Source organism: Humulus lupulus, chromosome 5 (genome assembly GCF_963169125.1).
Source record: "Humulus lupulus chromosome 5, drHumLupu1.1, whole genome shotgun sequence".
In the NCBI taxonomy this organism is placed as follows: domain Eukaryota; kingdom Viridiplantae; phylum Streptophyta; class Magnoliopsida; order Rosales; family Cannabaceae; genus Humulus; species Humulus lupulus.
In genome coordinates, this window is record NC_084797.1 from 98338981 (window position 1) to 98363974 (window position 24994).

The following is a 24994-nucleotide window of genomic DNA, read 5'->3' on the forward strand; positions in this document are numbered from 1 at the left end:
GACAGCTAAAAAAGAGAGAGGCAAGTTTTCCATTAAAAAAATGGCAAGCCCTTTTCTTTTTGGGGTTGCTTTCGTTTATAATTTTTATAAAGCAGCAAGACCTGCCAAGAATGCTTAGAAAAAAATAAGTTGTAATTCCTACAGTAATCTAAACTTATAGTCAATCAAGACTGTCAAAACATTGAAGAGAAGCAATGTATACATTCATCATCCCTCTGGTCAGATAAACCCCCCAATTCTGATATTGAGCCGCCTATGCCAAATAGAGTGAAGAATCATGTGAAAAACGTCGAACCGCTTGGGCTGTCCATTGACCATAAAATGTTTTCGGACTTGTTTCACTCTCCTATGCATTCTCAAGTACTGTGCTTGAGATATTCCCATCAGTATAGTTTTGATATTGGGTATGTCCTTCACCTCCACTTGCACAAAAAATGACCTCCAATTCAAAACATCACTGAAAGGTGGAACGTAATCATCTGAGATGAGCACCAGAACACACTCTGCATAGATGGCTTCCACAACTCGGGGGCTTGCAACTTTGTATCTACCTGGGCACAAACAATACATGCTCTTCTTCAACATTGACTAATAGAACACCCCATTGGGAAACTTTTCATACACTTGCACATCCTGGTCTTTCTCTTTCCATTGCTGAAGAAGAAGGTACCTTATGTAGTCATGCATGCGTCCTGCAAAGAAGGCCAGAATGGGTCGTCTAGTCGGCGAGGGACTGCCCACATGTCCTTCTATATCTCCTGTCTGACGATGTATTTATGGGAAAGACACATCTTTAGATGGGTTGAATCCTTCACAAGTGTTGACGTTTCACAACACTCTAATGGACTTATTGAACAAATGTGGAACAAAAGACGATGCTCGAGGTCCCTGCCAATGCCAATGCCATGCCACCAATTTAACTCATCAATAAAATTAGGCTTTAAAGTACATAATAATAATTAAATATCAAAATGAGACTAGTCCCAACTCCAGTTACGTACGTACCCAATCATGGCAAGAAAATACAAAATGGTCTGACCCCAGGGTTCGATTCCAGAAAGAATGTCTGTCGGAGATGACATGGATGTAGTCAGAGACAACACATCCAATGGGCTCCATCTTATGAGAATTTGGATCGTAAAGGTACTGAACCACCATTACCTCACTAAATGGCAGGAAAAACATAAGAGCTTTATTGGGGTCTTTGGTTCGGTACATGTTTTCCTTTTCCATTTCATGGATGAACCTTCCGTCGGTTGAATATATGCTCTTACATAGTCCATTGTGGAATATTGGAGCCTCTCCTTCTTCGTATATATATATATCTTGAAATGTTTTTCCATTTCTAAGTAACTTTTGCACCACACCACACCACGCATTATATATATACCTCGTTGTATAATCCTCTGCTTTCTATATATGCATGTTTCAATGTATACATATAAAACCATTACGTGTGTACGTACCTATGAAAGGCGTTTGCGTTCCAATATATGGGGCCTGGTCGGGGTACTAAGTCTGGATCTTCCTGGATGGACGTTAGATTCTAAACTTGAGTGGCTACCGCTCTAATGGAAGATCGCACCCTGGCTAGCTTTGCTTCTTTTTTCAACCTGCTGCTACCACATCTTTTCTTCACTACCGTCTTTTGTTTTTCTACCTAATGAAGTTTGTAATTGTACGCCCTGATTTTCCCACGGGCTGATTAGCAAGACGAGCTGCGGACTAATCTTGATTATCTCATGGACGCCCCCAAGACCGGAGCTTCTGTCATTAGCTCGAGGAAGCCCCAAGGACTCGCCTTCATTGCCCAAGACTGGAGCAGGGACTCTGAAGGCCGAAGGTCGAGTCAAGTATGCAGCTCGTGGTACGAGCTGGATATGGAGGCTATGACCCTTTATGAAGTCAACACACACAAGGTAAACGTGCATATATCAGGCATCACGTGTCTGATATGCCCCTGACTTCTCGGACACGCAGCAGGAGCGTGCGTATTCAGACACCCACGACTGGGTTGGGCCGTGCGGCCCATTATCTCCTTACCTATCGATTTGACCACACTTATGTGTCGGGTTTAGGAATTAATCATGAATGTCATAGAATTGATGTGATAGGCAAGAGGGTCACGGGATGACCTTCTTACCAACGTCCAGGTGCCTTCTCCTATAAATATGGAGACCCTGGGAGTTGATAAAGGGTTGGTTGGATTCTCTATTGTAAAGAAAGGCCCTGTAATCAAATATCCAGTATAGAGCAATAATACTGACTAGTGGAGTAGAAGGATTTTAACCTTTGAACCACTTAAAAAACGTGTCTTGAGTCACCTCTTTCATTCTCTAAGATCATATATTTGTTACGGTTCTACATTTAGCACTAATCCCTTTCTCTTTTTCTCTTAATTACCTGTTGGCGAAGAACCGCGTCAACAGTTTGGTGCTTTCATTGAGAGCAAGTTCGATTAGTGCTGTCGCAAACATCCAACTATGGTGACTACGCGGTCCAGGCATGGTAACGAGACAGAACAACATGATGGGCTGGAGGCTCATCATACTACCATCCCTGGTGAACAAGTACCTGAAGTCCAGCAGCGGCCAGGAAAACAGCCGGCGGGCCAAGATGATACTGGTAGTTCGGCGCCCCGGCCACCTAATCCGAACCCATGTTATTATACTGCGGTGGAGATGGAGAACGCTCAGCTGAGGATTCAGTTAGCAACAGCTAGTCAGCAAATCCAGGATATGCTGGCCCGACTACCCCCTCTCACAACCGGCGTTAACGCCGGAGAGAGGCAAGGCGAGGCTCCTAAGTCTCGCCGGGGTAACCGGTCTAGGCATAGCCGTTCGGATAGACTTCCAGCAGCCAACTCCACCCCTTCATCACACCGTCGAGAGGCAAACTTCGAGGAAATGCCTAGGGCCGGACAACAGCAATACAACCGTTCGGTCAGGACGTCGACTCCTAGCTCCCAACCATCCTCAAGAACGCCCAGAGGAACTCGAGGAAATTCCCGAAGGAGATCCGGGGAGGGCTCGCGGTGTCAGCCCGTCCCCGACGACCGTCCTGCGCCTCGTCCAGATCGCCCAGCGCGGGACCAGCAGGTTGGAAGGGCCGAAAGGCCCCCACCAAACTTGATCCATCCAGATGGAACTAGGATCGCCTCCCCAGTCAGGCATCCTCCTTCTCCAATCAGATATCCATCTCCTCCTCGGCCCGTCCGAGACATCCCAGCCTATGGGAGTAGTAGGAGAAACCCGCAATCAGCTGGACCTTCCCGGCGTAGCAGGGCGCCAGGGGAAAACTCAGATCCTCACCACCAAAGGCGGACTCCAAGCCTATCAAGCAGGAGCCACTGGACCGGCAGTCACCGGAGTGATCTCTTTGGGGGAGATCTGCGTCAGCGTTTAAGTTCGGCACAAAGTCACCAGACCACCTAGGGAGGCGACCTGCGAGATCGTCTCAACTCTCATAGAGGGGGCCGAGCAGGAGGAGATGGCCAAGCTCGCTCAGGGGGGGCTCTGTCCGAAGTACGTAACGGAGGGAATGTCCCAAATAACCTATCTCAAGATAGGAGGGGCGATAACCCACCAAATATGTACAATGGATCCGGAGCTGTTGAACAACTCCGGAATAACCAAGGACATCAAGAACAAACCCTCGAGCGCCTGACTCAGATGGAGGAGTTGATGAGGAAGCTCCTGTCAGAAAAAGAAAAAGACGAATATGATTCAGGGGGCGAGATGGAACTCTTCGCACCCAGTATAGCAACGACAGCATACCCATCTGGTTTCCTTATGCCTCACTTGTCAAAATTCAATGGGGACGGAGACCCATCGGACCATCTAGGGATGTTCAACACCCTGATGATTGCCCACAACATTGGCCCCGAGCTGCGATGCTTAATCTTCCCTTCCACGCTGACTGGAATACCTTCTCAGCTGACTTCAAAAGGGCATTCCGAGCCTCCCAGGCCGCCTGTGTCCAAGCCAACTCCCTGGCAAACGTGAGACAGCAGCCCGGTGAGACTCTGAAGGCCTATCTGAGTAGATTCGCGAACGTTGCTGCTCGGGCTAGAGACGCGGATGATAGCTCCAAGCTCATGGCCATGAGAACCGGAATCCTTGTCGGAGGAGACCTCTGGAAGGATATACAGAGGAAGGGAGTCAGCTCGGTTAATGAATTCCTTAACAGGGCCCAAGAATGGATAAACTTGGAGGAAGCCGAGGCCTCAGCTACGGGAACCAGCCAGGTTCCCGATCAGTCCGCTGGAGTAGGGACGGAGGTCGTGGCAACAACCCAAAGCGTCACACAGAACAACCAGCCCGGTGGAGGCAAAAGAAAGGGAAATGGCGAAAACAGTCAGCACGGCCAAAAGAAGAATAAGTCCGTAGACAAGTTTAAGCCCGTTTTCACGACGTATACCGAGCTCACCCAGTCCAGGGAGAATATCTTCCTAGCCAACTCTACTCGAGTCCCCTGAAAGAGGCCGGAGCCATTGAAGCACCACAAGGGAAAGAGAGATACTTCCAAGTTTTGCCGTTTTCATAACGATGTGGGCCACAATACCGACGATTGTAGGCATTTAAAAGATGAGATCAAGACTCTCATCTGAGCCGACCCCTTGGCTCAATACTCACGGAACAGGGTTACGGCGAGTCGACCTGCTCCAGAAGCCCCAGCCAGTCAGCCCAGGTCTCGGGTATATCAGGATGTCCCTCCTCCCGTGGTCGGAGGAGAGATATCCACCATCTCTGGAGGTCCGCACATGGCTGGCACGAGCAGAGGCACCCAAAAGAGATACGTGAACGAACTGAAGGCTCATAATGGAGTGGAGTTCGTCCCGGAACAGCGTTAGTCAAAGCAGCAGCGATTGGAGAGGCAACCAATCATTTTTACGAAGGAAGATGCAGGCCATGTCCAGTTCCCTCACAATGATCCCTTGGTTGTGGCAGTCCAGCTCGCCAACCGGAGAGTGAGGAGGGTACTGATAGACAACAGAAGTTCGGTGAACCTGCTATTCCGATCCACCTTAGAGAAGATGGGCTTGACCGTCGCCGAGCTTAAGGCAACCTCCATGATGTTGTATGGTTTTTCGGGAGAAGGATCAGCAGTGATTGGGACGATCGGGTTAGTAATCACCCTAGGTGAAGGGTCTCAGACAGTCTCTAAACTCCTCGAGTTCGTGGTCATTGACTGCTCCGCTGCCTACAACGCCATTTTGAGTCGACCTATGCTCATAGCTTTCGAGGCCGTCACTTCCATTCGCCACCTCGCAATGAAGTTCCCTACTTCGACAGGAATCTGCACTATCCGTGGCGATCAGCTCGCTGCCAGGGAATGCTACAACATTTCCATGAAGGGAAAATCTAAACCCGGGCAGCTGGCAATGGCCATTCAAGGAAGAGAGGAATCTCAGGAACCCTTAGCGGATCCTGAGATTGAAAAACCTCAAAGCGACGAGGGGGAAAATGTCGTCTTAAGTGAGGACATTGACCCCCGAATAGACGAGGACAGATCCGAGCTCCAGGCTATTGAGGAGCTCGAGGAGGTGAACATTGATCCGCAGAATCCGTCACGGATGGTCAAGCTCGGGAAAAACCTCTGCGGCAAGAGGAAGGAGGAGCTGACTACGTTTCTGCGGGATAACTTAGACGTATTCGCATGGTCGCACGAGGATATGGTGGGAATTAGCCCGAGTGTCATCATGCACACACTTTATCTGGATAAAAACATTCCTGCCATGTCTCAGAAACAAAGACGATTAGGAACAACCCGGGCTGAAGCCCTAGAAGAAGAAGTAGCCCGGCTCAAAAAATATGGCTTTATCCGTGAAGCCAAGTTTCCAGTCTGGGTTGTAAACCCCGTGCTAGTTCCAAAGCCTAACGGGAAATGGCGGACCTGCATCGATTTCTCCGACCTAAATAAAGCCTGCCCCAAGGATTGTTTTCCATTGCCAAGGATTGACCAGTTGGTGGATGCCACGGCGGGGCACGAGCTCATGTCCTTTATGGACGCGTACTCAGGCTACAATCAGATTGTGATGAATCCGGCAGACCAGGAACACACCAGCTTCATGACCCCAACTAATGTCTACTGCTACAAGGTCATGCTGTTCGGTCTGAAGAATGCTGGAGCTACCTACCAAAGGCTAGTAAATAGAATGTTCTCGGACCAGATCGGAAAGAACATGGAAGTGTACGTTGATGACATGCAAGTCAAGTCAAAGACTGCCGATAACCATGTTTCCGACCTGGAAGAATGTTTTAAGATACTACGGGAATATGGCATGAGGCTCAATCCACAGAAATGCACTTTTGGAGTCGCGTCAGGGAAATTCCTGGGGTTCATAGTCAATACACGAGGAATCGAAGCAAACCCCGACAAGATCAGGTCATTGCTCGAGCTTCCTTCGCCCAGGTCGCGGAAAGATGTCCAAGGCCTGACAGGAAGAGTGGCAGCCCTCAGCCGGTTTATTTCCAAGTCCACCGATAAGTGTCTGCCCTTCTACAACCTGCTCCAAGGAAACAAGAAATTTGAATGGACAGTAGAATGCGAAAGCGCATTCCTCGACCTGAAGGCACATCGGGCTGAGCCGCCCGTGCTATCCAAACCCAAGGCAGGAGAGCCTCTTTTTCTCTACCTGGCTGTCACTGAGGATGCAGCTAGTGCCGTGCTGGTACGAGAAGTGGATCAAGTTCAGAAGCCAGTCTACTACATCAGTAAGAGACTTCTCGGGGTGGAATCCCGATACCCACTGATGGAAAAATTGGCGTTCTGCCTTATCACGGCCTCGAGAAAGCTCAGGCCATACTTCCAGTCCCACTCAATACACGTCATGACCGATCAGCCCCTAAGGCAGGTTTTGCAAAAACCTGAAGCAACGGGATGTTTGTTAAAATGGGTAGTCGAACTCAGTCAGTTCGAGATTTTCTACACTCCGCGAACTGCTATAAAAAGTCAGGCCCTGGAAGATTTTGTGGCAGAGTGTGCGGGGTTCTAGGAGGATCCAGCAGAGGACTCACCCCGAGCCACCTCGCCCCAATCGTTGTGGAGGATCTTTGTGGACGGTTCATCCAACGAAAGCGGCTCCGGGGCTGGAATCATTTTGATATCCCCCGAGGGACATAGATTCCACTCGGCTTTGAGATTCGGATTTGAAGCCTCCAATAACGAGGCCAAATACGAAGCTTTGCTGGCAGGACTGAGGATAGCCCAGGAGTTGAAGGCGAGCTCTGCCCAGTGCTTCAGTGACTCCCAGCTCGTGGTAAACCAGGTTCTGGGCGAATATCAAGCACGAGGACCCAAGATGGCCGCCTATCTGGCAAAGGTGAAATCTGAGCTGTCCGCATTTGAGCGAGGATCGATCGAACAGATACCTCGGGAACAGAACGCTAATGTAGATGCTCTTGCCAAGCTCGCCATCTCCGGAGAGACGGAGACCTTGGGGTTGGTACCAATAGAATTCCTGGAAAAACCAAGTATAGAAGGAGCCAAGATGGAGGTCGAGATGATCGACGCCAGGCCGACCTGGATAACCCCCATCCTTGAATATCTCGTCGAGGGCAAGCTGCCTGAAGGACATAACGATGCACAGCGAGTCCTGTATCAAGCTCCTAGATATACTATAGTCGATGGTGTGTTGTACCGACGTGGGCATTCCCTACCTCTCTTCCGGTGCGTTCTTCGAAGTGAAGCAAAGGCCATCCTGCAGGAAGTGCACGAAGGATTTTGCGGAGACCACACTGGGGGGCAGAGCTTGGCCTTAAAGGTTCTCAGGCAAGGGTATTACCGGCCAACTCTGTCCAAAGACTCGATCTCATACGTGAAGAAGTGCGACAAGTGCCAGCGATTCGCTGCAGTTGCCCGAGCTCCTCCGGTCGAGCTGAAGATGATCTCGTCCCCATGGCCATTTTCCATTTGGGGGATAGACTTGGTTGGCGCCCTCCTCACTGGAAAAGGCGGGGTCCGTTACGCCGTGGTAGCCATCGACTACTTCACTAAGTGGGTTGAGGCAGAACCTTTGGCAACGATAACGTCCAAAAAAGTGCTTGACTTCGTGGTTAAGAGCATCATCTGTCGATTTGGCCTACCCAAGAAGATCGTTTCCGACAACGACACTCAGTTCGACACGACCTGTTCACCGAGTTTTGTGAAAGACATGGAATTATAAATTTTTTTTCCTCCGTGGCCTATCCTCAGGCTAATGGCCAGGTCGAAGCTGTCAACAAGACCCTAAAGGCGAGCCTCAAGAAGAGATTAGATGAAGAGAAGGGGGTCTGGCCAGAACAGCTCCCCCAGGTCCTATGGGCTTACTGGACTTCGCATCGGACTCCTACGGGTCATACTCCCTTTTCCCTAACCTTTGGGAGCGAGGCAGTCCTCCCTGTGGAAATTAAGGTTTTTTCGCATAGAGTCCAGTCTTACGACCAAGATCGAAACCACAAGCTCCTGCGCCATTCCCTCGATCTGGTTGATGAAGAGCGAGAGGATTCGCAACTCCAGCTCACCCATTACCAGCAGAAAATCACTCGCTACTTCAACACCAAGGTCAAAAAACGCGCCTTTAGCGTGGGCGACTTGGTCCTAAGGAGAGTTTTCCTCGCCGGTAAAGATCCTAAAGATGGAGTTTTGGGACCAAACTGGGAAGGACCATACCAGGTCACCGAAGTCATCAAGGAGGGAACTTATAAGCTAGCTCGACTTGATGGAGGGACGGTCCCGCAAACTTGGAACGCCATCCACTCAAAGAAATATTATCAATGATTCACTTGTAAGTCTTGGAAGGCCACTTTTTATAATGAAAATCAACTTTTTATGCATATTTGCAAGTGTAATATAAAGTAACCACGAAAGACCCTTTCCCAGTTACTTGGGGGGCATATGGTACCTGGATATAACCAGGTCTCCTTAAAGACTTAGAAGTTGATTCATATCGATTGACCGTTGTTTTCTTAAAAACACGAGATATTGGTAAGGGTTAATGATAACTAAGTCCTATCCTGGTTTTAACCGGGTCATAAAACTTAGAAGTTGATTTAAATCTATTGATCGTTGTTCTTCTTATAGAGCTCGAGATATGGATAAAAGTTAACGCGAACTAAGTTTTCAAATTAAGTTCTTGGTTTTAACCAGGTCATAAAACTTAGAAGTTGATTTAAATCTATTGATCGTTGTTCTTCTTAAAGAGCTCGAGATATGGATAAAAGTTAACGCGAACTAAGTTTTCAAATTAAGTTCTTGGTTTTAACCGGGTCATAAAACTTAGAAGTTGATTCAAATCTATTGATCGTTGTTCTTCTTAAAGAGCTCGAGATATGGATAAAAGTTAACGCGAACTAAGTTTTCAAATTAAGTTCCTGGTTTTAACCGGGTCATAAAACTTAGAAGTTGATTTAAATCTATTGATCGTTGTTCTTCTTAAAGAGCTCGAGATATGGATAAAAGTTAACGCGAACTAGGTTTTCAAATTAAGTTCCTGGTCCTAACCGGGTCATAAAACTTGGAAGTTGATTTAAATCTATTGATCATTCTTCTTCTTAAAGAGGTCGAGATATGGATAAAGATCATCATAAACTAAGTTTTTCAAAAGATTGTAACCGAAATACGCAAAGGAAAAAAAGATAAGATCAATTAAAAGCGTTAAAGAAAATTGTCTCGAGGTGAAAGCACCTCATGCAAAGGTTACATAAAGATTATTTAAAAAATATTGGGGGGGCACAAGAAAAGAAACGCCCTAAGCTCCGCCAGTTGGGCCCTTGGAGGTCGCTGTCTCGCCTCGCTCAGCTGTGCCAGAACCATCCCCGGTCTCCGAGGGCGCCTCTTTCTCAAGGCAAGCTTGGAACTTCACCAGCAAGCGCTCCCAGAGGCTCGCTGACATGAAGGAGAAGTCCGCATCCGGATTGTAGGCCCAGCAGTGGTAGAACAGATCTTCCATGGACTTTTCCAAAGTTGTCCGCTCGGCCTCTAGGGCATCCTGTGCAGCCTGGACCTCAGTCTTCGCAGCGTCTAGGTCCGTCTTCGAGGTGGCAAGGGAGGACTCGAGCTCTTGAATCTTCGAATGGGATTTCTCCAACTCGACCTGAGAGGCCGTCAAGGCATCCTTGGCCGCTTGCAGGGTAGTCTGATGCTCGTCCCTCATGTCCCCGAGCAGAGTTTTGGTCCTGACGATGCTCCGGTGAAGGGCGACAACGCTCTGCAAAGACGGAAGGACAATTGCCTTAGGAAAAAGCAGGGCAAAGAATAACAAAGTAAAAAAAAAAAAAAACCACAAGAGTTAAGGTTGGCTTACCGTCATGGCCATGCCTAGTGAAGACTCTAGCACGCCCACCGGGCTCATTGTCTCGATGGCCCGGAGCTCCTTCTCGGTGAACTTGTATATATGGCTGACGGCGTAGTTCGCTGGCTCATACACTGTTCCCCGAAAGGCCTCGGGGATCTTCTCTAGGTCCTGGGGATTGACTGGTATACGCACATCGGAGGATACGATGGCCGAAGTCCCGACCTCTGTTACTACATCCCGGGCGGCGAGTGGAGCTCGCGGAGCCGGTGGAGGCATATTGCTTCCCCCTGCAGCAGGAGGAACCGCTCTCGCAACGTGTGAAGCTAGGGCTTGATCCTTCTCCTTTGCAGGAGACTTGGTGGGAGTCCCGGCGACGTTCTTGGACGTCCGGAGCCTTTTCATTCTTGGCCCAGCTGAGGGGTTCCCCCCGAAGACTGCACCTCGCAGGCTCTCCTCGGGCTGAGACATCTCGTCTGTCAAAACAAAAGCATGGTTAGTAAGAGTTAGCAACCATACAAATACAAAAACTAAGAGGTAAAAAGTATATGAATACTAAGGGAATCCTGCCCCCGAGCTCGGGGAAGAATCTAAGTCGATTACTTCCCAAGCTGGCGCAAGTTCTGGGCCCGAGTTTGACTCGGGGCTAGATTTGTCTACATACTGCCTAAGCCCCGGAGCTACGTCACCCCTCCGGAGTGATGGCCATGTTTGAAGGTTGGTCCCATACTCCTCGAATAGGATCAAGCTAAAGGATAGGGTGTTATCTACTACTACGGTACCCCTAGGTCGGCTATCTTGGTAATCCAGCACAAGCCGGTCGACGCAATGGAGCAGGGTCGTGTTCAGGTCCGGATCCCTTCGGTGACGATGGACGATCTGCCTAGGATTGAACCTAGCCAGTCAGGGGTCTGTTGTGGCCCTATCTAGACTCCTAAACAAGTAAGGGTTACCTTGGCCAGAAGGACTCGCGGCTGCTCCGGATTGGATCCTCTCCTCGCCCGTCACCGGGACGACCTCCAAGGTCCGCTTCCTATTCCTCATGAGCGGAACTTCGTCGCCCTCGTCCTCCTCATCTTCGTCTCCCGCGACCTCCTCCACGATGATGGGTCTGGTGTCGCGAGCTGGGGGAAGCCCCCGGGGCCTCCTGAGGTTTAAAGTCTGATTCGGGAAAATTAGCTTGCAGGCTATCATCATCTCATCTGTTACAAGCACGCGGTAATCCTTCTCACTGGGGGGCAAGCCCGCCAGCGTCTCGTATTGGGCCCCGAGGGTCACAGATTTCTCTGTCCTCGCGAAGATGGCTGCAGAAATAGCCTAAGTTAGAAAGGGGTACGGGGGGAGCTAAAACGACACTTAACTTACGAGCTAAGGAGAAAAGATACTTACGAGGACGATTGAAGTAGTGGAGCTCGCAATTCCTGAACCCCGTCGACATGAAGAATTGATCCTTGAAGTCGTTGGGGTGGCTGGGCAGCTCGATGACCGCAGCCGTATTGGGGAATCGGGTTAAGTAGTAAAACCCGTCGCCTCGCCCCCGCTGGTCCGGGCTGGCTTTGAGGCAGAAAAAATATAAAATGTCCGCAAGAGTGGGGACCTCCCACTCGTGCTTCTGAAACAAATACTTCAACCCTGCCAGCAAGCGGTAAGAGTTGGGCGGGAGCTGAAACGGTGCCAACCTCACATAATTAAGGAAATCAGAAAAATACTGATCCAGTGGGAGGAAGGCCCCCGCCTTAAAATGTTCGCCGCTCCAGGCCACGAACGACTCGTCGAGCGGCGCACAGCTCCGCTCGTCCTCTACGGCAGGTCGGGCCACCACGGATGCTCTCCCCAGGGCGATGTTGTGGGAGAGAAAGATTTTGTTGATCTTCGTCTGGTCGGTGACCTTTGAGACGATCCTCTCCGCCTCAAAGAAGGCGTCAGGGGCGACCTCGACCTCGACCTCCTGCTCCACCGCCTGCCCAAAGTTGGGGATTGGGGAGTCCGGCATCACCGCCTTTCCTTTGTCCTGCTGTGAGGCCGAGCTGCTGACGGTCTTCTTGGGGGCGTTCCTTTTCGGTGCCATCTGGTCGCCTAACGAACAAAAGAAAACATTTCAGAAAAGGTGACCCAAGCGTGAGGAAAAGTCAAATGTAATTTACACGAGCTGAGGTAAGCCCAGCCCGTGGAGGGTGGGACCACGCGGTTCGATGAACACGCGCCTGTGCTCCCAACAGATCCCCGATTACTTGGAATTCGTGTGTCAGGAGGGTCAGGATAGAATTTTCCTTGGGGGGAAAGTTTCAGTATGCAAAAATTGCAAAACTGCCTGTGAGGCATGTTCCCTAAGCTACCCGGTTTTGCACCCAAAAGTTCCAAAACTCCTACCCTGAAATTTTCCCCAGAAAAAGCATCCTGGAAACCATACTCTTAAGTGATTTCCTACAGCAAAGAAACCCTAACCTAAAAGGGCTTTCACCCTTCGTATCAACAAAACCCAGTAAAACCTTGCATGTGACTATAGTAAAATTTTTACCTAAGCTACAGTGACATATATTTTCAAAACGCACAGGGTCAGGGAACTTACAGTGTTTGGCTGGAAGGTGGGTGAAGGTGTCGCCTTGATGAAAGCTGCGTCGGTGTGTTGGCTTCCAATGCTTTGAAGAAATCCGTGCGTCTGAGCTTCTTGAACGCTGAAGGTAGCAGTCACAAAGGAGAGGGTTTGTTCTTCTGAAATGAAGAGAGAAGAAGGATAGAAGTTTGGAAAATTTCGAATGAAAGGGTGGCCCATGCGTAGGGTGGCCACCCCTTTTTATATACGTGAAGGATCACGTGTAGAGGGCCGTTGGATGGCCCTAATGAGGGATCCGAGGCCCTCCACTCGAAATACGAAACGTCGGCTGGGCATAGGCTAGGCCATTAAATGCGGTTCTCGTAAGACGTACCGTCACCAACCACGATGTTCCACGTATCAGGCGCCTGCATAGGAAGTGGAATATGAAGAGTTCATGGGGAAGCCTAAAATCCCCTACTGTGGTCTTATATACGACGTCGTAGACCACAAGCAGGAGCTTGGGGGGCAGATGTACGCCCTGATTTTCCCACGGGCTGATTAGCAAGCCGAGCTGCAGACTAATCTTGATTATCTCATGGACGCCCCCAAGACTGGAGCTTCTGTCATTAGCTCGAGGAAGCCCCAAGGGCTCGCCTTCATTGCACAAGATTGGAGCAGGGACTCTGAAGGCCGAAGGTTGAGTCAAGTATGCAGCTCGTGGTACGAGCTGGATATAGAGGCTATGACCCTTTATGAAGTCAACACACGCAAGGTAAACGTGCATATATAAGGCATCACGTGTCTGATATGCCCCTGACTTCTCGGACACGCAGCAGGAACGTGCGTATTCAGACACCCACGACTGGGTTGGGCCGTGCGGCCCATTATCTCCTTACCTATCGATTTGACCACACTTATGTGTCAGGTTTAGGAATTAATCATGAGTGTCACAAAATTGATGTGACAGGGAAGAGGGTCACGGGATGACCTTCTTACCAACGTCCAGGTGCCTTCTCCTATAAATATGGAGACCCTGGGAGTTGATAAAGGGTTGGTTGGATTCTCTATTGTAAAGAAAGGCCCTGTAATCAAATATCCAGTATAGAGCAATAATACTGACTAGTGGAGTAGAAGGATTTTAACCTTTGAACCACTTAAAAAACGTGTCTTGAGTCACCTCTTTCATTCTCTAAGATCATATATCTGTTACGGTTCTACATTTAGCACTAATCCCTTTCTCTTCTTCTCTTAATTACCTGTTGGCGAAGAACCGTGTCAACAGTAATAATAACCCAGCCTCGAAATCACCACAAAACACACAAGCTAGACTAAGAATCAAGAACTATAATAACAAGCTAAATTGATAAAGCATAAAAATAAATGAACAAAGAGATTTATGTGGTTTAATCCAAGAGAGAAATAGTCTCTTAATCTACATCCACGTGCAGCCTCTTCTATTGGATTTCAACTTTCTTCCTTTACAATACAACTCTCTTCCTCACTTTACAGAGTCTCTCAACTTTTTACAAAAGAAAAATATGTAGAAAACTGGATAAAATAAAGCTATACAACTTCAGCTATTTATAACACTAACAACCAAGAGTCAGAGGCTAACTGACATAATGATTTTCCTATAACAGAAAAGGTGGTTAAATAAACTGTTGACTGGACCAATATAACTAACAAATCTCCACCTTGGTTCAGTAACATAATCTAGTATGAGTGGCTACACTTATGGCCCCAAAGGGCTTAGTCACTTGCTAGTTGAATTAAGTCCATGCAGTGGAAAAACTTACTGCTTGGAAGCACCTTTGTTATCATGTTTGAAGGATTATGATCAGTTGAAATCTTCTCAATTATCACTGATCCTTGAGCAATAACTTCTCTAACAAAATGAAGTTTAACATCAATATGCTTTGTTGTTGAAAGTTGGTTAAAATTCCAAAAGGCTTCAAAGCTGGACACTACAGAGCCACATCAGTCAAGTGACAGTTAAAACCGTTTAAGCTCTTAGCTCCCTTCAATCCAAACATGTATATAAAGGATTCCTAACCATTCTAGAGAGACACAATAAAAAACACTCAATCTCTCTCTTTCTCTCACTCTCTCTGTAAGTTCTTGGAGCATTCTTTCAGCTCAAGAACAGATTGTAAACGTTGGTGTTTTACACCATACAAGTGTATCTAAAGACTTTGTAATCAGATTGAAAGAGCAATAAAGATCCAAGCCTTTAATGGCTGATTTCTCTGAATATGTTCATGGTCTACTCCTTGGGGAAATCATCCATTAAAGGCTTGGATATTTATTGCTCTTTCAATCTGATTACAAAGTCTTTAGATACACTTGCATGGTGTAAAACACCAACGTTTACAATCTGTTCTTGAGCTGAAAGAATGCTCCAAGAACTTACAGAGAGAGAGAGAGAGAGAAAGAGAGAGATTGAGTGTTTTTGATTGTGTCTCTCTAGAATGGTTAGGGATCCTTTATATACATGTTTGGATTGAAGGGAGCTAAGAGCTTAAATGGTTTTAACTATTGTTGACAGTTAGAAAATAATAAGGTATTAATGTTTGATCTTTGAGATTCCTAGGAATAGGAATCGGTTCCTATTTCTGTGTTTAATGTAATTATGTGTGTATTCCCTATATATATCTCTAGTCCTAGGTTGTACAAAAATATATTCAGAGAATAGAAATATAGCAAGAAAGGATTTTTCCTCATAATTTAATCATGGTATCAGAGCCATAAGGCTCGATTCTGTCCACCCTAAGTTTTTCCTCCATTTTTTCCAGCGGTCATCCCTCCTTCTAGTCGCAAACCAGTCCGGCGACACTCCAGACCTCCGGCGAAGTCATTTGGCACCTGCTCCAGACCTGCAATACCTCCAGTCGCTCCACTCCGGCGCTCAACCTCCAGTCGCTCCTCTCTGGCGTCATCTCCAGCGTCTCGGTCAGTCCAATCCAGCGGCAGTCCAGTCCGGCGGCGCTACAGTCGGACTCCCGTAGCCCTCAAAAGCTCTCGGCTCCACTCTCGGCACAGAAGCTCTCGGCCCCGTAGCCCTCCAGTCGCTTCTCTCTGTGATGTCGAATAGTGAGGAAGTTACCTCTCAAAATATTGGGCCTCACTCAACCCAGCCCAATGAAGGTAACCCTAACCCCAACTCAGGCCATACTCAACCCAGTCAGCCCAGTGGGTCTATGGGCTCTCTTTATAACCTTGATAGTGGTTCACTTAATATTACAGCCCATAAACTTGATGGAAAAAATTATTTACAATGGGCCCAATCTGTCAAACTTTTTATTTGTGGTCGTGGTAAACTAGGATACATTACTGGTGATCTCCCTGCACCTCTTTTCAATGATCCTACATACAAGGTATGGCAAGCTGAAAATTCTATTGTACTTGCATGGTTAATTAATTCAATGGACTCAAAAATCAGCCGCAGATATCTATTCTTTAAGACTGCTAAGGAGGTGTGGGATGCTGCCCGAAAAATGTATTCTGACCTTGGTAACGCCTCTCAGATTTTCGAAATCCGTACCAAGCTTAAATAAATCAAGCAAGGTAATCAAACTGTTACCCAATATTTTTCTGACTTACAAGATTTGTGGTAGGAGCTCGATTTGTATCTGGATACCACACCACTATGTGCTAACTGCACTACAATCCAGCGGCAGCAGTTAGAGAAAGAACGAGTTTTTGAATTTCTTACGGGGTTAAACAATAATCTTGATGAAGTTAGAGGTTGTCTGGTGGGTCGTGCCCCATTTCCTGACACTGAAGAAGCACGTCGTCGTGTCATGCTCACTACTCCTGACCTGCAGCCCATTGAAAGCTCAGCTCTCGTATCAAAATCTGGCCCTCCACCACTTGGCAGATCCACTCCTGACCCTCGACCTAATCATAAGGGTGATCAGCCTTGGTGTGATCACTGCCAACGTCACGGTCATACTCGATCTACTTGTTGGGTTATCCATGGTAAACCACCCAATTGGACCCCTCGCCGTCAAAATGAAAGAAAGGCCTATCAAACTCAAACTGAGAGCACCAATGATCAGAATAGTGCTGGTACCCCTTCATTCAATAAGGAACAACTTGCCCACCTATACACTCTTTTGAGTCAATCATCCATAAACCCCAGTTCCGGTCCTGAGACTCATAGTGCCTCTGTTGCACACTCTGGTAATTTTTCTTCCACCTCCAACACACCATGGATCATCGATTCGGGCGCCACTGATCACATGACAGGTTTACCACATTTGTTTGATACTTATTCTCCATGTTCCACTAAATCTAGTGTCACAATTGCAAACGGCACCCATTCTCCTATTGTTGGAATAGGCACTATTAAATTATCTGCTGACCTCATTCTTAAATCAGTACTTTATGTTCCTTCTTTGAAATGCAATTTAATCTCTATCCAAAAATTAACCAGTCACAATCATTGCTTCGCTAAATTCATGTCAAATTCTTGTCAATTTCAGGATGTATCATCGGGGAGGATGATTGGCAGTGCTAGGGTTCGTAACGGACTTTATTTCTTTGAAAGGCAACATCCAGTTAACGAGCTCTCTTCTCTACTACGTTTGGGTTCAAGTTCTATTTCTAATTCTTGTTCCAGTTCATCGTTTGTTTCAAACTCTGTTTCAAAAACAATTATGTTATGGCATTGTCGACTTGGGCATCCAAGTTTTTTATATTTAAAACACTTATTCCCATCATTTTTTGTAAATAAGAATATTACTGATTTTCATTGTGATATTTGTCAATTTGCCAAGCACACACGAATTTTGTTCCCTCACAAAAAATATACACCTTCCAACCCATTCTCTCTGATTCATAGTGACATATGGGGACCTTCCAAGGTCAATACTTCTCATGGTAAGCGATGGTTTATCTCTTTTATTGATGATCACACACGTCTCACTTGGGTCTATCTTCTTAAAAGTAAGTCTGAAACATGCCAAATTTTTCAGAACTTTCATCAAATGATCCAAACACAGTACCAAACATCTATAAGAATACTCCGTACCGACAATGGTACTGAATATTTCAATACCACTCTTGATTCCTATCTTCTCAAAAATGAGATTGTCCATCATAGCTCGTGTGTTGATACTCCATAATAGAATGGAGTTGCTGAACGCAAAAATTGCCATCTCTTAGAAGTAGCTCGTGCTCTTATGTTCACTATGCATGTACCTAAACATCTTTGGGGCGACGCCATCCTTACTGCTGCTTATCTCATTAATCGCCTCCCTAGTCGACCCCTTCAGTTCAAAACACCATATTCTGTTCTTCAATCTCTACATCCTCACATCTCTACAAATACTCTGCCTGTTAAAGTATTTGGTTGCACTGCTTTTGTGCATGTTCACTCCCACCATCGGAGTAAATTTGATCCTAGAGCCATTAAGACTGTGTTTTTGGGTTACTCTCCTACCCAAAAAGGTTATCGGTGTTATTGTCCCATCGCCAAAAAAACATTCATCTCATGTGACGACACATTTTTCGAGGATACTCCTTACTTCACTCCCACATCGCTTCAGGGGGAGTCCAACCATCACCAGCAAGAAGCTCAGTGGTCGTGGGGGTTAGAATTACCCTTAACAACTTTTCCATTTACCTCTTCCACTCCACTTTCTTCTGAACCAGATATCTAGACTCTCCCTCCTGAACAAGAAAATCCACCAACCTCTCCTGAACAAGAACCAGAAGGACATCCTCAAGACCAAAACGTACAGAAAGAGCTTCGGGTGTATTCCAGGAGAAATAAACAAGTTATGAATCCTCAGCACAGTCAAACGCCCAATCCGGTGATGGAACTGCTTCCCTCAAAAGATCCAGGTATTCTCCCATCTAACAAACAGTCAGATCTAGATATTCCTATTGCATTAAGGAAAGGAACCAGATCATGTACCCAACACCCCATTTCAAAGTTCATTTCTTACTCGAAATTGTCATCTCCATTTAAAGCTTTCACCTCGAATCTATCAAATGTTGTGATTCCCAGGAATATCGAAGAAGCTCTTGATTCTCCTCAGTGGAAAGCAGCAGTGCTTGAAGAAATAAGAGCACTTAAACATAATGGAACATGGAAATTAGTAGAGTTACCACCAGACAAGAAGGTAATAGGGTGCCAATGGGTGTTCACCGTCAAATTCAATGCAAATGGATCTATTAAGAGGTACAAAGCTCGGTTAGTTGCCAAGGGGTTTACGCAAACCTATGGAATTGACTACACGAAAACATTCGCTCCAGTTGCCAAACTCAACACTATCAGAGTTCTACTCTCACTAGCGGTTAACATGGATTGGGAATTACATCAACTTGATGTAAAGAATGCGTTCTTGAATGGGGAACTTGAAGAAGAAGTGTATATGAGTCAGCCTCCGGGATTTGAAGAATCTCTCAAGACAACTACAGTTTGCAAACTGAAGAAATCTCTCTACGGCTTGAAACAATCTCCCCGAGCATTGTTCAATCGTCTCCTGAAAGTTGTCAAAGGGCTTGGATACATACAAGGCGAGACTGATCACACTCTCTTTGTCAAACACTTAGGAAGTGGAAAAATTGCGGTACAAATCGTATATGTTGATGACATAATTATCACTGGTAATCACATTGAGGAGATAAACTCAATCAAAGAAATGTTGGCAAAGGAGTTTGAAGTCAAAGATCTTGGTGCTCTCAAATATTTTCTGGGTATGGAATTTGCTAGAAGTAAAAAAGGTATTTCCGTGTCCCAGAGAAAATACACTCTAGATCTTCTAAAGGAGATAGGAATGCTTGGAAGCAGACTCAGCAAAACTCCAATTGAGCTCGGAGACAAAAGGAAAATGTTTGAAGGAAGTCCAGTTGACAAGGGGAAGTACCAACAGCTGGTAGGAAAACTCATCTACCTCTCACATACTAGACCCGACATTGCTTTTGCAGTGAGTCTAGTCAGTCAATACATGCATGATCCATGACAGGGACATCTCAATGCAGTGTATCAAATTATGAGATATCTCAAGAAAACTCCAGGAAAGGGTCTTTTTTTCAGGAAGACAACTGAGAGGAAGGTTGAAGTGTTCACAGATGCAGACTGGGCTGGTTCAATTGATGATAGAAAGTCTACATCTGGATATTGCACAATGGTATGGGGGAGTGTAACCACATGGTGAAGTAAAAAGCAAACTGTGGTTGCAAGAAGCAGAACAGAAGTAGAGTATAGAGCCATGGCTCATGGAGTGTGTGAAGCTATATGGATCAAACGTCTACTAGAAGAATTGAAGATTAAATATGAAGCCCCTATTCAGCTCTACTATGACAACCAATCTACTATCAGCATTGCACATAACCCTATACATCATGAAAGAACCAAACACGTGGAAGTTGACCGTCACTTCATCAAAGAAAAAATTGACAGAGGAGTTATAAGCATTAGATATGTGCATACTAATCAACAACTTGCTGATATTCTCACAAAGGGACTATCTGAACAAACATTTGATTTTCTTGTAAACAAGCTTGGACTCATCAATATCTATAGTCTAGCTTGAGGGGGAGTGTTGACAGTTAGAAAATAATAGGGTATTAATGTTTGATCTTTGAGATTCTTAGGAATAGGAATCGGTTCCTATTTCTGTGTTTAGTGTAATTATGTGTGTATTCCCTATATATATCTCTAGTCCTAGGTTGTACAAAAATATATTCAGAGAATAGAAATATAGCAAGAAAGGATTTTTCCTCACAATTTCATCAACTGTCACTTGACTGATGTGGCTCTGTAGTGTCCAGCTTTGAAGCCTTTTGGAATTTTAACCAACTTTCAACAAATCTACCTTTGGTTATAAGTCCATAGGCTTGAATAGATCCATGACTGATTTCCACTTAGGCCCTAAGGGCAAATTCAACAATCATCAATGTTGAGCAAATTTAGACAATGTCTAAATTTACTCACAGTCACCACTTTGGTGAACATATCAGCAGGGTTGTCTTTGGTGTTGATTTTCTTCATTTGAACTTCTTTTCCGACAATATCTCTGATAAAATGAAGCTTGATGTCAATATTCTTAGATCTTTCATGAAACATAGGGTTTTTAACCAAATGTAAGGCACTTTGGTTGTCAAAATATACTGTAATGCTGTCTGAATTTAACCCCAGTTCTTTAGTCAGACCTTTTAGCCACATTGCCTCCTTAATGGCTTCTGTAGCAGCCATGTACTCAGCTTCTGTTGAGGACAAAGCTACCACTTTTTGAAGTGTGGCTTTCCAGCTAATGCAGCCACCTAAAACAGTGAATACATATCCAGTAGTCGATCATCTAGTGTCCAAACACCCTGCATAGTTTGAATCAACATACCCTGCAACTTCTTCTACCTGAACTTTCTCTGAGCTGTATATCAAGCCAGTTTCAAGTGTACCTTTGACATATCTGAGCACCCATTTTAAGGCTTCCCAATGCTGTCCACCTGGATCAGATATATACCTGCTCACAATGCTCATTGCATGAGCTAAATCAGGTCTAGTGCAAACCATTGCATACATTAGACTTCCCACACAGCTGGCATAGGGTACATTGTCCATGCTTGTCCTTTATTCTTCTGTGATGGGAGAGTCTTTCTTGGATAGTTTGAAATGAGGTGCTAAAGGAGTTGAGACTGGTTTGGCATCTTTCATTTTGAACTTGTCTAGGACCTTGCTGAGATAACTTTTCTGAGACAGTGTTATCCTTCCTAGTCTCTCTCTTTTAATTTCTATTCCCAGTATCTTCGTGGCTTGACCAAGATCTTTCATTTCAAATTCCCTTTTCAACTGATCCTTCAGACCTTCAATGTCTGATCTACTCTTACCAACCAGTAAGATGTCATCAACATAAAGAAGCAAATACAGGTTCCCATTTGAGTACACACATGGGTCATAGCTGCTCTTGGTGTATCCAATCCTAGACATGAACTCATCAATCCTCATATTCCACTGTCTAGGAGCTTGCTTCAATCCATACAAAGATTTCTTTAGGAGACATACCTCATTTGGATCCTTGATCTCAAAGCCTTCAGGTTGTCTCATATATATTTCTTCTTCTAGTACCCCATGTAGGAAAGCAGTCCTAACATCCATTTGTTCAATTTCCAGGTCTTCATGAGCAGCTTTTGCCATTATAGCTCTAATTGAGGCTTGTTTGACAACTGGTGAGAAGATGTCATTGTAATCTATACCCTCTTTCTGTGTGAATCCTTTTGCAACCAATCTAGCCTTGTATCTAGTTGGTTCAATACTTGGAATCCCTTCTTTGTGTCTGAAAATCCATTTGCATCCTATTATTCTTTGTCCAGGAGGAAGTTTTACCATAATCCATGTTCTGTTCTTTCTTAGTGAATCCATTTCATCATCAATGGCTCTAAGCCATTTCTTTCCATCTTTGCTGTTTACAGCTTCTTGGTAAGTTGCAGGCTCAGAATTGTCAATATCTGTGGCTGCAGCTAAGGCAAATGCAGTGTAGTCAGCTAGGTCAGCATAGCCAAATCTCTCAGGTGGGTGAATCTCCCTTCTCTCTCTGTCTCTGGCCAATTGGTAGTTTCTGAGTCCACCTTGAGATGCCTCTTCTCTATGTCTGGATCTGTGGTCTGATGTGCTAGCTTCTGTTTCATCTGGTGAGTTCTTCTCCACCTCAAGTTGCATACTCTCTAGATTGTTTTTCTGTGTAATGCCTATAGTTGAGTTGACTTTCATAGGCATTTCTTCTTCATTGAAGATCACATCTCTGCTGATTATGCATCTTTTGTATCCGGGTTCTAAACACCATAGTTTGTATCCCTTTACACCATTAGGGTAACCAAGGAAGATACATTTGAGAGCCCTTGGTTGCAATTTGTCTTGTCTGATGTGTGCATAGGCACTGCACCCAAAAACTTTCAGGTGATCACAGTTAGGTGGTGTTCCAGTCCACCTTTCTTGAGGTGTCAGGAATCCAATGGCTGCAGATGGACACCTGTTAATTAAATAATAGGCTGTAGTAACAACTTCACCCCAAAATGATTTCTCAAGACCAGATCCATTCATCACACATCATGTAATACTACACAACATTATGCTACACAACATTTGTCCTTTCGTGGTAGACTTGGTTCTTGGACAAGTGAATTATACTTTGATTGTCATAGTGAACTGTAATTACCTATTCTTGAAGTTTTAGCTCCCGAGCAATTCCTTCTAACCACATAGCTTCCTTTACTGCCTCTGTTAAAGCAATGTACTCTGCCTCTGTTGTAGATAGACCAACCACCTTTTGCGAACTTGCTTTCCAACTAATCACAGTACCAAAAATTGTAAAAACATCGCCTGTGAGAGACTTACTGGTGTCTAAACACCTTGCATAATCAGAGTTCACAAAACCTTCTATAGCAACTGTCCTTTTTCTCTCTATGGCTCCACCATAGACAAGAACTCTACCAAGAGAACCCCTTATATATCTTAGGATCCATTTTAGTGCCTGCCAATGAGCTTTTCCCAGATTAGCCATGAATATGCTAATCAAGCTTACTGCATATGCTATGTCCGGTTGGGTACAGACCATAACATACATTAGAGAACCTACAACATCTGCATAAGGAATGCATCCATATACATGTTCTCTTCATGTGTCTTAGGTATATGATGCAAACTTATTTTGAACTGTTGAGACAAAGGTGTCACAACTGGTTTCGAGTTAGACATACCAAATCTGTTCATAATTTTCTTGAGATAAGCTTCTTGAGACAGATGCAACAATCTTCTTTTCCTGTCTCTAACGATTTCTATCCCCAATATTTTTCTTGCAGCACCTAAGTCTTTCATTTCAAATTCTCTACTAAGCTCACCCTTCACTTTAGTTAGTTCATTCTTACTATTGCTAGCTAACAAGATATCATCAACATACAACAACACTATAACAAAAATATTGTCAGGAAAAAAATTTGTAATAGACACAATTATCAAATTTGCTCGCGTGAAACTTTATTCGGATCATAAACTCATCAAACCTTCTATTCCACTGTCTAGGGGACTGCTTTAATCCATAGAGAGACTTATTAAGTTTACACACATGATCTTCCTTCCCTTTAACTTTAAAACCCTCAGGCTGTGCCATTAAAATAGTTTCATCTAACTCTCCATACAAGAATGCAGTCTTAACGTCCATTTGTTCCAACTCAAGATCAAACTCGGATACCATAGACAAAAGAATTTTGATTGATCTGTGTTTAACAAGTGGAGATAACACATCATTGAAATCAATGCCTTCCTTATGAGTGAAACCCCGAGTCACAAGCCGTGGTTTAAATCTGGCAGGTTCTACACCATGGATACCTTCCTTTCTTTTAAAAATCCATTTGTAACTTACCACTCTTGAACTAGGTTTCTTGATCAAGTCCCATGTATGGTTGTCATGCAAATATTTAATTTCTTCATTCATGGCTTGTAACCATTCTTTCCTCTCCTTGCTAACAATAGCAACTTTAAAACTTCTTGGTTCTTCTTCTAGGACTTCACTTGCAGCTACTAATGAAAAAGAAATCAAATCCGCATATCCATACCTTTATGGAGGCTTAATCTGTCTCTTAGTTCTATCTCAGACCAGCATGTAGCTGTCATCTCCTTGTTCCTCATTAGCTTTTTCTTCTTCCAATAGCCAACTACCAGTTTGACCTTCTTTAGAATTCTCAATTTTCTCCACCTCAAGACTAACTTTCTCTGACTTAGCATCATTCTCTTTATCAGACTTTGTAGCATTTTCTTCTGCCTTAGTCTTGTAAGCCATTTCTGCCTCATTGAAAATAACATCTCGACTTATGATGCATTTTCTATAGCCATGTTCTAAACACCTTAGCCTATAAGCCTTTACACCTTCTGGATATCCTAGATGCATGCATTTTTAGAGCTCTTGGTTCCAATTTGTCTTGCCTAATGTGAGCATAAACAATGCAGCCAAAAACTTTTAGCCTTTCCAAATTTGGAGGGTGACCGGTCCAAATTTTCTCAGAAGTCTTCATATCAAGAGCTGTAGAAGGACACCTATTAATCAAGAACAATGTTGTAGAAACTGCCTCTGACCAAAAAATCTTACGTAATCCAACACTTAGTAGCTTACATCTCACCCTTTCCAAAATAGTTCTATTGAACCTCTTAGCTAGACCATTTTACTGAGGGGTACGTGCAACTG

The 24994-nt window shown here is 45.1% G+C and overlaps 1 protein-coding gene and 1 pseudogene across 1 annotated transcript; one reads left to right on the plus strand and one right to left on the minus strand.

The window, feature by feature from the left end:
- Positions 1-219: 219 nt before the first annotated feature.
- Positions 220-15745, minus strand: LOC133779322 (probable glycosyltransferase At5g03795; annotated as a pseudogene).
- Positions 15746-15889: 144 nt separating this feature from the next.
- LOC133779323 (uncharacterized) lies at positions 15890-18472 on the plus strand. The gene is made up of 7 exons (XM_062219297.1): positions 15890-15953; positions 16053-16183; positions 16424-17188; positions 17294-17452; positions 17588-17690; positions 17786-17811; positions 17939-18472. The coding sequence occupies exons 1-7, from the start codon at positions 15890-15892 to the stop codon at positions 18470-18472; spliced, it is 1782 nt and encodes a 593-aa protein (XP_062075281.1).
- The last annotated feature ends 6522 nt before the right edge of the window (positions 18473-24994 follow it).

Coding starts and splice junctions, on each gene's coding strand:
- LOC133779323 (XM_062219297.1), top strand. CDS start 15,890: ATGTCGAATAGTGAGGAAGTTACCTCTCAAAATATTGGGCCTCACTCA. Junction 15,954..16,052: donor CTCAACCCAGCCCAATGAAG/GTAACCCTAACC, acceptor TTAATATTACAG/CCCATAAACTTGATGGAAAA. Junction 17,189..17,293: donor CTGACCTCATTCTTAAATCA/GTACTTTATGTT, acceptor TGTCAATTTCAG/GATGTATCATCGGGGAGGAT.